Source organism: Apium graveolens, chromosome 2 (assembly GCF_009905375.1).
Source record: "Apium graveolens cultivar Ventura chromosome 2, ASM990537v1, whole genome shotgun sequence".
Classification (NCBI taxonomy): Eukaryota; Viridiplantae; Streptophyta; class Magnoliopsida; order Apiales; family Apiaceae; genus Apium; species Apium graveolens.
In genome coordinates this window covers 161,468,008-161,480,745 of record NC_133648.1, presented here as the reverse complement: position 1 = coordinate 161,480,745, position 12,738 = coordinate 161,468,008, and the positions used below count along the sequence as shown (strand labels likewise).

General features: G+C 34.2%; 2 protein-coding genes across 2 annotated transcripts; one reads left to right on the top strand and one right to left on the bottom strand.

The window, feature by feature from the left end:
- The first annotated feature begins 2,542 nt into the window (after positions 1–2,542).
- On the top strand, positions 2,543–8,422 carry LOC141707957 (DEK domain-containing chromatin-associated protein 4-like). Its single transcript, XM_074511410.1, has 12 exons — positions 2,543–2,699; positions 3,057–3,680; positions 3,774–3,807; positions 4,836–4,915; positions 5,340–5,399; positions 5,515–5,625; positions 6,026–6,106; positions 6,211–6,294; positions 6,815–7,265; positions 7,446–7,558; positions 7,748–7,778; positions 7,987–8,422. The coding sequence occupies exons 2-12, from the start codon at positions 3,072–3,074 to the stop codon at positions 8,136–8,138; spliced, it is 1,806 nt and encodes a 601-aa protein (XP_074367511.1). The 5' UTR covers positions 2,543–2,699; positions 3,057–3,071; the 3' UTR covers positions 8,139–8,422.
- A 962-nt stretch (positions 8,423–9,384) lies between these two features.
- Positions 9,385–12,404, bottom strand: LOC141707956 (cysteine synthase 2). Its single transcript, XM_074511409.1, has 6 exons — positions 12,116–12,404; positions 11,949–12,023; positions 11,618–11,761; positions 11,142–11,531; positions 10,823–11,058; positions 9,385–10,145 (listed from the first exon to the last, which is right to left on the bottom strand). The coding sequence occupies exons 1-6, from the start codon at positions 12,317–12,319 to the stop codon at positions 9,920–9,922; spliced, it is 1,275 nt and encodes a 424-aa protein (XP_074367510.1). The 5' UTR covers positions 12,320–12,404; the 3' UTR covers positions 9,385–9,919.
- Between the last annotated feature and the right edge of the window lie 334 nt (positions 12,405–12,738).

Sequence of the window (12,738 nt, the reverse complement as noted above, 5' to 3'; positions counted from 1 at the left end):
TAAAAACTATTTGACTGATTTGTTTTTTTAAATCTTATTTTGTTTAAATTATTTGACAACTAAATATTCTATCATAAATATTCCTAATATATTAATATTTTTAAAATATTAAAGTATATCCGATTTTTTTTATGGTTTACCGATTAATCTATAATAGGTAACTCAATCGATTAATTCTGATTTTCGATCATAGTTATAATATAATTTATAATTTATCAAACAAATCACCAACTTATAAGTAAAGTTATCAAAATGTCTAAATAACTTATAAATTATATGATAATTTTTTATTATAAGTAACAAGTTAAATACTCCCTCCGTCACCATCCATTTTTTACGGTTTTCATTTTGGGCTACCACCCTCATTTCTTTACATTACCAATAAAAGTAAAGTTATATTATTATTAAAATAGAAGAATCCATCTTATTATCTCACAAATATCATCATTATAATTAATCACACTTCATTAACTTAATTAATAACATGCTATACTTATCATTTTATACTTCCGCCCACTTCACCTCTCTCTCTCTCTTCCACTTCGTCCGTCTCTTATCTTTTGTCCCCTTAACCCTAAAAATTATTTTATATTTCTCTTCATTTTCATCTGATATTACCAATTAAACTATATAATATAATTTCAAATCATATATGATTCAGCCCCGTTATTTAGTTCTGATTCTAAAACTGAATTTTCTTCTTCCTTACTAGCCCCGTCACAGATTTATGAGTATTCGAATATTTAGCTGCCCCTCGTTGACAAGCAAGTGTCTGAATATTTATTCTTAAGTGCAAAGAAATTGATTTTACCTTTTTCTAAATTCAAAACATATTATTGATTGTCGCCTTTATATTTTTTCTGCACATTAGGAAGTTCACCATGCTTTATTGATTCTGGAATAACTTGTCATATGTTAGAAATTGTTACTTTGATGACGGCATAAACATACACAATTTGGTTTGGTTGATGATCACATTCTTTAGCTGATTGTTGTTGTAATTTATTGATAGCATTTGAGCAATTTGATTCTTTTGTAAATTTGTTAATCTCTTTGCTTTTGCAGTTTGACCCTTTACCAAACCAAATAAGACAGGTCCTACCTAATCGCGGAGTAACAGCCGCGTTCGGACCTGATCTATCTATTCGGCTATAACTACGGGGCCTACAACGAGGTAGTCGTTGGGTGACCTAACCTAAACTTAGAAGATTAAACCTACTTGAATAAAGAAGTGTGAGTACCATTAATTGCGGATCGACACTATTAGGTTGTTGATCTTGGAAAGGCTATCTTTTGAAAACGACATTCTCCCTTGACTTTGGAAACATACAAAAACATTTCAAATGAAAATCTCTCCGGGCTCGAAGCGCTTTGTTTATGACAAAAATCATAAACGCGGTCAGGGGTCCCATCCCTGTGCCCAGAACAGAAGCTGAAATTAAAATATCATGATTTTCTCTTGAATTTGAAAACATGGATATTACTGCCATTTTTAACTACTTTTGTATATATGAAGTTTATGTATAATAAGATTATGTAATTTTTGAGAAAAAAAGTTTTGTATATAGGTGTCGGCTACTCAAGTTTGTTTATCTAAAGTTTCTTTTTGTACTTTGGGAGGTAAAATCGGTGGAGTCAAATCTTTGATAATTTAGGGGTTATGTAGTTAAGTTTCCCAAAAAGTTAATTATAATACTTTATCATTAACTAAAGCTAGACGTGTATAGAAACCGGTCGAACGGATGAAATATTTTATTAAACCTAAACAAACTCATAATATAAATTTGATAAGGCTCACAAATTATATGAGCCAAATAATTTAAAATATAAATTCGATTGAGGAAATAATTCAAAAAATTCAAGTTCGAACTTGTCTCTATTACAAGCAGTGTTCCAGAAATCGCTAGGCGTGCCAGGGCGGTGAGGGTACCTTCGAGAGATTAATCGGCAAGTCGGAGATTAATCGGACCGATTAATCGGAACATTACTCGAAAGGATATAAATATTATTTTTAATTTTTATAATTATATAATGATCAACATGTCAAATATTTGTTTGAAAAAAGAAATTAGAATGGTTTTAAACAATATCTACACATTTGACATGCCTAATGTAATTATTATATTTACAATATTAACTATATTTTAATTCACACTTTTAAATTAATTATAATATGTTATTTTTATATTTTAAGTGAGAAAATAAATATATTAAATTACTTGTTACTTTTTACCAATACTTTATATTATAAATTGACATGATATTGTGTGAAATTATGAAATTAATGATTTAAAATTCTAAAAACGTAAAAAAAATAGTTTTTTAATTATTTTCCGCCTAGACCGCCTATGACCGATTTTTGACCGCCTAGCCCGCCTAATCCCGATTTTGACCCGATTTTTGAAAAAAATGCCTAAATTACCGCCTAGGTCCGAGTCGGGGCGTTTTATCAGGCGAGTAGGCGGCGCCTATACCGATTTTTAGAACATTGCAGGTGAACCGGATTCAAATATTTAATGAGCGTCCACGTGTTCCTTGGGGGTTATTCCGACGGTACACCACATCCGTCATGCCATGGAACTAAAGTTGTTTTTAAAATCCGCACTTGAAGTCCGCAAGTAGTAGTAGTACGTGCATTCCCTGTTTCTAAACTCTTTTACAGGACAACGGAGTCGCCCAATTGAGCCCTAAATTTACAGGTTAAGTTTTTAATTCCAACTTATTTCTATACCCTCCTCTTCTTTTTTGTATTTTGATTTGTTCTTTGTAAATTCTACTTGTAGATTTTCTTTTTTATCAAGGCAAGTTAGGGTTTTGCTATTGTAGATCTTGCTAGTTTTACATGTTTATGTTTTCAGGCTTCAACTTTATGCTGAATTTTATACATTTATGTAACCTTTTTAATCTCTCTCTCTCTCTCTCTCTCTCTCTCTCTCCCTCTCACACACACTCACTCCCCCCCTCTCTGTCCCCCCTGTGTGCTATTTAAAATAGGTAGAATTTCATCTAATGAGCTTAATTTTATGATGGTTTAAATGATTATTACTGTTGTTTAGTGTTGATTCTTAGTTATGGGTGATAAGGAAGAGGTGGTTGCAGCTGTCGCTAATGGAGTTTTGATGGAGAATGAGGGTGATTCTGTTGTTGATAACAAGGATGATGCGAAAGACGGAGTTAAAGATATCAAAGAGGAGAACAAGGATGAGGAAAAAGTCGAGACTGAGATGGATGTAGACAAAGAAGGGACTAAGGAACTTGAGAAAGATTATGTCAAACAAGAAACTGGGAAACTCGAGATCGATGATGTGAAAGAAGATTCTGAATCCAAGGAAGAGAAACAAGTTGAAGAGCCCAAGAGCAAAGGTATGGAAGAAGAGAATGGGGAAATAATGGAAGGGGAGAACGAGGGTAAGGTAGAGAATGTTCCAGGATTGTCTGTTGATAATGAAAGTGCTGATAAGGATGCGGAGAAAAATGTCTCAAAGAGAAAACGTGGAAAAGATAAACCAAAAGTAGATGATGAAAAAACCAAAATTAAGAAGACTTTGGAAAAGAAAAAAGAGGAACCAAAGACCCCTGTAGCTCTTGCAAGCGATCGCCCTGTACGTGAGAGGAAGTCTGTAGAAAGGCTTGTTGCGTCTATTGAGAAAGATTCGGGTAAAGAATTCCATATTGAAAAGGTATTATTACAGTTTAAAAATATTCCATATTGAATGTATTTGGTTGATTTTTTTTTAGTTAATGATTTTTTTTGTTAATGTGGAAATTCGCAGGGCCGTGGTGCTGCACTAAAAGACATACCTAATGGTACTTCCTCTCATTTGCTATACAAGTAAATGATTTTGATGGAGAAATATTTAATAATTTGAGATTCTAGTCACTCTACTGGTTCGTGTTTGTGAAACAGTTAATGTTTGACATGACACATCTGTATAAGATGTAGTTGAATTTTTGTGATTTTATACACCATATAAGGGACAAATCTTGGGTTTAGGATTGTCTGTATAATTAATCAAAGCTTATCTCAAGACGACATCTGTTCCAGCTTTCCAAATGTGTTCTGTGTAAATAAATCATCTAGCTTGATCAGCTATTGAAACAAGCTTCATTTTGGTTTGCCTAAATTCAGTTTCCAGTAACCTACTGAAAAGGGAAAAAACCATAACGGGTTAAAGCTACAATCTTGTCTACTTCCGTCTCCCGGTGCAAGACGATTGTAAATTTTTTGGATTTAGTATTTTCTAATTTTTGTAAACCTGATTTTTCTTGGGTCCGAAGTTGCCTTCACATGTCTAGACATTAAATACTACATATGAGATACGAAGTGCTAATCTATTAATTAATTATCTCATGTCTTATTGTATATTGTACAATTGTATATTCTTTAAATTTCTTGGATGCCTATTATACGTGTGTGTGTGTGTGTGTTATGTGTATGGGATTCTGTGTGTTTGAAGTACTGAAATATATAACATAAAATCTGAGTAATTATATACATGCTAGTTATGGATCTCTTTCGAGTTTATGTTGGTGACTTGGTGGTGAAGTTGTTTAATGCAAAACTGTGTGAACATTGTGGTAAACCTGTATAAAGATGCTTATATATCCATCTAAAAGCATTGCCTTACAAAATATTCTCCTTTAGGCTGTTGTCATGATTTCAGACCACTCAGTTATTGAACAGTGGTTTTGAAATGTTTTCTAATTTAACTCGTTATTTTTGCTCATCTTATAAACTTTTTTGACTTTTTAGAATTTAGTTCTGTGTTACTCTCGTTTCAACCCAGCCTACTAAAATCTGTTGGATATTAACTCATATCTAATTACTGTAACAGTGGCATACAAATTATCAAGGAAGAAGAGCGAGGAGACTTATAAATTGCTTCATACAATTCTCTTTAATCGAAGAGGAAAGGTGATACACCTGAATTTATAAATTGTTTGTACTTTCTACGAATAACGCTGGCGAAGGATCATAATTACCTCATTATTAGAAAATGGTAGGATTTGTTTGACCCGTTACTGTTTATAATTTGTGGTTCTGCAACCATGTGGCTAGTTGTAGGAGCTGGCAAAACCAATTTGGCATTTATAATTATATAATTTCATTTGAAATTAGACAAGGTGAATAGTTTAAGTACATCATAAACTTACCTATCACTTCATTGATTGGAATCAGTTATAGGTTGTTACTTTCTTGTTTGAAAATGAGTCAGTTGGCAATTAAAAGTCAGATTGGTCTATATTAACTTTATCATAATTTTTCTTTCCCTTTCCGAAAAAAATAGAATATCAAAACTTTAACAAATCAGATGTGAGTATAGTATTCGACTTTTCAGGCTGCTGAGGTCAAGAGTAACATCTCCCAGTTTTCGGGCTTCGTATGGCATGAGAATGAGGTAACAGTGGTAATTTGCAGACTGTTTTGTTGATGTTCTACCTACCTTGGCAAAGTGGATGAATTGTTTGAAGGACCATCCTTCGTTTTGTTTTTTGACATGTCTGTTGTTGCAGGACAAACAAAAGAACAAAATCAAAGAAAAGCTCGACAAGTGTGTTAAAGAAAAATTGTTGGAATTTTGCTATGTGCTTGATTTGCCAATATCCAGGGCTAATACTAAAAAGGTCTGCTGATAATAACTGCTGAGTTATAGTGCGTTCTACTTGTTGATATGCTAGAGATTTAGGTATTACAATTGATGTAAGGATAATGTACCTAATTATATAGAGGCAATATACTCATTAGCTGATCAGAAAACAACTAATGTTTTAGTACTTTCCACTTGCTCAATGTACATACTTTTGACAACTGACATGTACTAGCTAAGATAATCCAATATTTGACTTGTCATTGGAATGGATAAAAATGTTATTCGAGATTTATGAACCTGTCATTTGAACAGTCCAGATGTAATAGTTGTACTCCAATGCTTAGTTTAGTTTACCTCAATTTATGTTGCATTTAATCTATTTCTGTGTATCATATTTGTAATTTATATTTATGAGAACTTTAATGTGGATACAGGAAGATATTGTTACAATGTTGTTTGAATTTTTGGAAGCTCCTCAGGCCACAACCAGTGAATTACTTGCTGATGAAGAACTGGTTAGTTATGTAGATAAAAGCTATATCATTGTGCAATGTATCCCTGCTGAATTTGCTCTCAACTTGTTATATTAATACATATTATGTATGTCTATTGCTATCAGACAAGCAAAGGTAACAAGCGCAAGAGTTTGAGCAAAAAGAGCACATCAACGTCTGGGAGTGCACCTTCGAAAAGCTCGGCTAAGGTATTAGCCCGTTCAGGATATCACATTATAGCCTTTTTTCGCTTTATTCGGGGACTTCAACAGGTTTTGTTACTAGCCAAATCGTGAACAGAACAGTACTGCGAATTCGCTCTTTGAAACTTTGGGATTTACATTTACTGCCATGAAATTAATCTTGCCATTCTCTGGGGGGATATAATTTACTGACTTTTGAGATGGAGCTAGTATATGTTTCTTATTCTTTCTTATAATCTATAAGAGTAAGTGCATATTTATCACATTCTTTACATACTTGCCACAGTGCTAATTTAATTATTTCATGTAATTTTTGTGTCACTACCGAATTTGGGAACGCTTCCTTTGATTTATAACATATGAGTTGCAGATAATCGGTCTTTTTTTTAATGCTGAACATGAACTTGTTACATCTTATGTGAGTGAGAAATGCTGGTAGGATGTAAGCACAGGAACCCAGGAAGCCCCTTCTTTATGTATACTGCATGTCTTATGTTGGTATTTTCTATGTTTTGGATATTTGTAGAGTAACAAGAGGAGTGCATCCAGAGGGGAGGATACACCTGAAACAGACAATGATCAAGAAGAGCAAGAGGATGATGTGCATGGAGAACAGGGAAATGTGGATGGTAGTTCAGACGGATCTGAAGATGAAAAGACTGAGCGTGCCAAAAGTGAGGAACAAGAACCTGATACCGGTGCTGAGTCCGAAGAAGAGACTAAAAAGCAGATAAGGGTTTCCTCAAAGAAATCATCTGTAAAGAAGAATTCCTCTAAGGAAGCTACACCCAGAAAAGTGATAATAGTTAAAAAGTCGAGTCCGCCACCAAAGAAAGCACCTTCAAGACCGTCTTCTAGTCATTCCAAGATTCCGGATAGTGATACGAGTCCAAAATCATTCACGAGGAAGAAGACTAAAGTAGCAGAGGAGAAGTCACCAGCAACACCAAAAAAGTTTGCTTCCAAAGATATTGCTGGTGAGAGTTTGTTGTCCCTTGAACACTTTCAGCGACTTTCCTCTCCAAATTGTTTTAAAGAATTTAGTATGTTCCCAAGATCAATGTTAAGAGTTCAGAAGTTGCTTTTAAACAAAGTTATAGATGATCATTTGAGAAATTAAGCTACTTCGCGCTCTGATATTCTTCTTCATTTTCAAGGCAAAAAAGTTCTGAAGGGGGAGAAAAAACCTAAAGTAGAGAAGTTGAAGCCCAGTGATGATGAGCTTAAAATTGCAACAGGCGAACTTCTTAAAGAGGTTGACTTTAACACGGTGAGTTAATTAACAATCCTGATATTGAAAATTAAACACTCTGTACTCGCTATTAGTTTTACTACAGATCTGTCTTCAGGGTTCTTTAAAATGCAGCTGACAAATTAGCATATCTACATAATATATAATTTTATTTGTTACTTCTCGACAATAACTGAATATTGATCTTGACCCTTGGTTGCACTGCAGGCTACCTTTACGAACATTCTTAATCTACTTGGTACGCTCAAAACCTTTTAATATGTATACGTCCATGTTTTAAGTTTTAATTTGCAGGCTTTATTTTTCTATATATACTTCACATTAATTCTGAATGCCTTGTGGGTCTTTAGTTATAAAATGCATTTCTTGAAAAATTAAGTTGAAAGGGATGACTTGGATGTTGTTGTACATTTCTGTTTGGTGATGAAAACTTTGTGTATCTGCAGGTAAGCGATTTAATACAGATCTCATACCCAGAAAATCGACTATTAAGATGATGGTCCATGATGAGCTAATCAAATTAGCCGAGGAGGAAGATGAAGAAGTTGAAGCCTTAAAAGATGAAAAACATGCTTCAGGCCCGGGGCTGGAAGTCTGACGATGCAGATGAAAGTTCATCAATAAGAGTAGTATAGGTGGATAGCTATTAAGTTAAAATAGTTACTCTTGCCATCACAACCCCTTCCTTTAAGTTAGTGAAGTTCAATTGTTGTGCCGTTTAGGTATATTCAAGTGGAATTGTCCCAACTGCTTGCAGATTTCTGAAAATGGTACAAACTAATAGGCATAGAGGATGTGTTGTATAATCATGAACACATCTGTAGAGAAATTTAGATGATGTTTCTTTCTAGTCCAGTAATTAAAGAGTAATCATTTAGCTGATTGAATTTTATATTGGGTGGAAATTGGATTATTTATGTTTTATCATCGTCAAATTTTGTTGCTAGTTTGCCAAAAGTTTATGCATTTGTTGTCAGAAGTAATAATATTTATCAGTTCTTGTGAGGTTTAAATTTGTTAAACACGGAGTTGCCTTGATTTCTTGATAGTCCATTTTTGGATCACCCAGTTCTTGTGAAGTTTAAATTTGTTGAACGTCCTTGCACTCATTTGAATTTTTGTTGTCGTATTCTCTTGCATCCATTATGTATTGTTGCTTTGTGTTGGATTTGTTTTAGTTAGTTATTTTCGAAGACATTATATAACTATCAGAGTTGGAATTACAATGTTATTATTTTGAGAAAAGTGTTCCTGAGTATGCACTTGGGAGATCTACCTAGTAGATGGTGTATTTCAAATGCATATCTGTAATTTTTTTACTCAAGTTCTATAATTTAAAAAGTAACCCTCCATTCACAAAAGAACAGAAAATTTATGTACCCGTAGCATTGTAGAACACCAAAGGCCGTGTATTTTTCATCTTTTTTGAAAAATGTTAACCGAGCGTCTGTTGAAGTAGTATCCCCCTCCCTGGATAATAGGAACTGTAGCTGGTATTCTTGTGATTGGTTTAATAGGTATTTTCTTTTATGGTTCATATTCTGGATTGGGTTCATCTCTGTAGTAATCAGATGAATTGAGTTGTAAATTGTAGCCATGAAAGCGTAACATGCAGTACACAATGGAGAAATGCACACTGAAATTATCTCCCTTTTCTTTCTTTCTTTTGCACACAATAAAAAGAAGCCCATTTACAACACTCTTACGGAAAAAATATATGTTATTTTGGTCAATTTTTGTAAAGGAGTTATTGTTTGTATCATACTGTGAAAGCAAAGCAATCAGGGAACTATTTGATTAATAATAGAGTAATAAATGGAATATACTTTTATATGTTAATGTACTAAAAATTAAGTATGATATATTTATTTTTATTGGAACGTTTTCTATAGAGAGTTGAAAGGGGCATTCACCATGCCAAGATACTCTATTAAACTTAAAAAATTGAAAATGACAATAAGTTGTGCTAAAAGAATAATTCGTTTTAGCAGTTTCTACTGGTTAGAAATATGAACCTTTGACATGATGATCCTCTCAAGTCAGTTGTCAATTTTTAGAAGTCCATATCTGATATAGCTTACATCAGTGCCACAAGAGTTGCAAGTCTTCTTTCAAATGTTCTATATTCGCTGCTCTTCTAGCAAGTGCCAAGTAGCAGTGTTCAACTTCAGCTCAACTCGAGATATGCAGTCAACAGCGCTTCACCACTGTTTAAAGTACCTTTACGAATGCTTCCCATGTTTACTCAATACTTGGTTAAAATTTATCAACAACCTCTAAACATTCATACTACGAATGCTATAAAAAAAAATACTTGTGACTTAACATTCAGATGTTCAATAAATATTTCGGACATGGCAAATGAATCTGATGATTAAGTCAATTTCTAAGGCCAAGAAATTCTAAACCAGTAGCTGTAGGTGTCAGGCCATGCTGAGATAGATATTTAGCATTGTGAAATTTACTCAGATGTCTCATCCCGCTGTCACACAAAATTGTAACAATAATGTGGCCTGGACCCAGGGATTGTGCAACTCTTACTGCTCCAACACAGTTCATAGCTGAAGAGCTACCTACAAATAGCCCATCGTTTTTCAACAGAAACCTAAATGTCAGGAGCAGCAGCATTAGACCAGCAGATCCAAAAACAAAAAACAAATATATTACTGCTTTTACCTGGTAGAAAATTACAATAAATCTCATCTTTCAATATAATAATCATTCGTCTGTATCAATGTTATATCACTTGGCAAAGTCCTAGTCATATGGTTTAGGTAATTGTTTGGAGTTTGGTAAATCTTGTTATCAAGTTGGTCTTAGGCAACAAGTAGGTCTAGGTTACTAATTTGTGGCTTCTAAATAGACAGGAATAGTTGTGTATAAGGAATAGTTGAGCCTGTTCGTATATAAATTGGTCAATCGATAGAGCAACTCCGTACTCGCTGTACAATCAATATAGGTGATCCAGAACTGTCATTTAATACCCTCTCAAGGATTTTCCACGCTCATATTGTGTTGTATATTATTGGGTTTGTAAATGTAATCAGCAAAGTGTGTTCGTGGAAGTGACCATAACATTACCTTAACAAAATGACAATTAATAAGTCACTGTAATTTCATTATTGAGTTAGCAAGAGACTGATCTATACTTGGCACTTCTAAGAAATGATAAATAAAGTGGTCACTGGCGAAACCATGAATGATACTTTAAAGTTACAATTAAAGTTGGAAGTATCCATAATTTTCAATAAAGCGAGGTTTATATAGAGACCAAGTACTAACCTGGACATTTCAACTGCTTCCATATCAGTACCACGGAAAGCCCCATCAAGTTCTGCCATTTTAAAATTCTCGGTTAATCTATTGATCCCAATTCCTTCAGTTATGGTGTCAAATGGGTTCTTCAGTCTCCGTCCTTCAGCTTCCTCTGTTGTGTACATTACTCCCCTTGTTACCTTGTTAAACAGCCCGGAACCAGGAGGATCAATGAGGAAGCACTTGATATTTGGATCTTTTTCCTGTTGAAGATGTAAAAGTTTATACTACAAAACTAGCAACACCAAAGAAAAGCGAAGAATGGGTAACTATAAAGGCAAGGAACCTTCAAAAATCGTGAAACACCGGCCACCGTCCCTCCTGTGCCTGCAGCTGCAACAAAAGAATGCAAGTTCCCACCAGTCTGTTTCCAAATTTCAGGGCCAGTACCCTCATAGTGGGCCCTAAAGTTTGCAAGATTCTCAAATTGATCTGCGAAGAACCCACCTTTGCAGTCTGCTGAGAAAAATGTAAACTGTTTTTCTCCTTTAGGTATAGCACCATTTATTTGTGCTACATATTTGCCATTTGTTTGTTTCAATATTTCTTGGTCAATGGCAATGTGATTTGCTTCCAATGCCCTTCTCTTTGCAATATTGACATAGTGGTGTTTGTGCGTAATTGATACTGGCCTTACCCTTTCAACAGTTGCTCCAAGGGCCTCCAGTATTTGAGACTGAGCTAGGTGATAAATAGAATAGTAGGAATTTAGATGACACCACAGATGAAAAAAGAGAGGTTTAAGAGGCATTTATTAAATACTTTCTCAACAGCAGCATCATCTGGGATAACGACATGACATTTACATCCATAAGCAGGAGCAACTGTAGCAAGACTAATAGCAGTGCTTCCGGCACTTCCTTCAGTAACAATCCCACCTTTAGGTAGAAGACCAAGTTGTAGAGCCTAAACAGGCGTAAAAACATTAGATGGGTGGGATGCAAAATAACAAATGTACTATTTAATATAGGGTTTAGGGTTCAAATGTATAGCCATCCAGAGAAACAATTTGCAGGTCATTAGTCGGTTGGCATATAGTATGATAGATAGTAATACTGGTGATAAACATCAAGAGGCATAGAAAGAATGGCACCTCCTGGATAATTTTGATAGCAACCCTGTCTTTGACACTTCCTCCTGGATTAAAAAACTCAGCTTTCCCAAGAATCTACCAATTATTATTATTATTAATAATCAACAATACAAATACATACATACAGAAATAGCAACAACAACCAACAACAAGAATAATCGGCTGACCTCACAACCAGTGGCTTGAGAAAGACTGTTGATTCTAATAAGAGGGGTGTTTCCGACTGCTTCAATTATTCCTCTTTTTATTATCTTCTTTTTACTGGAACAACAACAACTTTTCTTGTATAATTTCCACACCACAAAGTAAGCCACCAGAGTTACGGAGGCTGTTGCTGTTACAGCCGCCGCATTTCTTGTGATTTTCATCATAACTCAACTGCTGCTTTGCACCCCCCTTTTCAACGACTGCTTCAAAAATCCAAATCATCTGATTCGAACCGAATTCATCAAGACAAGACAATAATTTTGACATATGGGCCCAAAACATGTTTACCGATAACAATTCAGTTACATTAGATTTTAATTTAATAATTAGTACAAAGTATAATACTTTTTAATATTAATATTATTAATATATTATGTTGTATATTATACTAATACTACATATATATATATGTAAAAAAATTAACACGGATTTTGGGCCGGATTCGAAATATATGCCTTAAAGCCAAATCCCCCGTAAAAATAATTCGGGTTTAAAAATCAAATTCAAAACCGAACCCAAACGCAAAATATTCAGATTCGGTAAAAATTGATCGAATTAGAATGAATTGAATATTCATCGGTTC

Bases quoted from the DNA above. Each gene is read 5' to 3' on its own strand.
- LOC141707957 (XM_074511410.1), top strand. From the start codon at position 3,072: ATGGGTGATAAGGAAGAGGTGGTTGCAGCTGTCGCTAATGGAGTTTTG. The intron at 6,295-6,814 runs GTATTAGCCCGT...GGATATTTGTAG, and splicing joins CTTCGAAAAGCTCGGCTAAG to AGTAACAAGAGGAGTGCATC. The intron at 7,559-7,747 runs GTGAGTTAATTA...GTTGCACTGCAG, and splicing joins AAGAGGTTGACTTTAACACG to GCTACCTTTACGAACATTCT.
- LOC141707956 (XM_074511409.1), bottom strand. From the start codon at position 12,319: ATGATGAAAATCACAAGAAATGCGGCGGCTGTAACAGCAACAGCCTCC. The intron at 12,024-12,115 runs GTCAGCCGATTA...AATAATTGGTAG, and splicing joins CTCAAGCCACTGGTTGTGAG to ATTCTTGGGAAAGCTGAGTT. The intron at 10,146-10,822 runs GTTAGTACTTGG...CCTGACATTTAG, and splicing joins GAAGCAGTTGAAATGTCCAG to GTTTCTGTTGAAAAACGATG.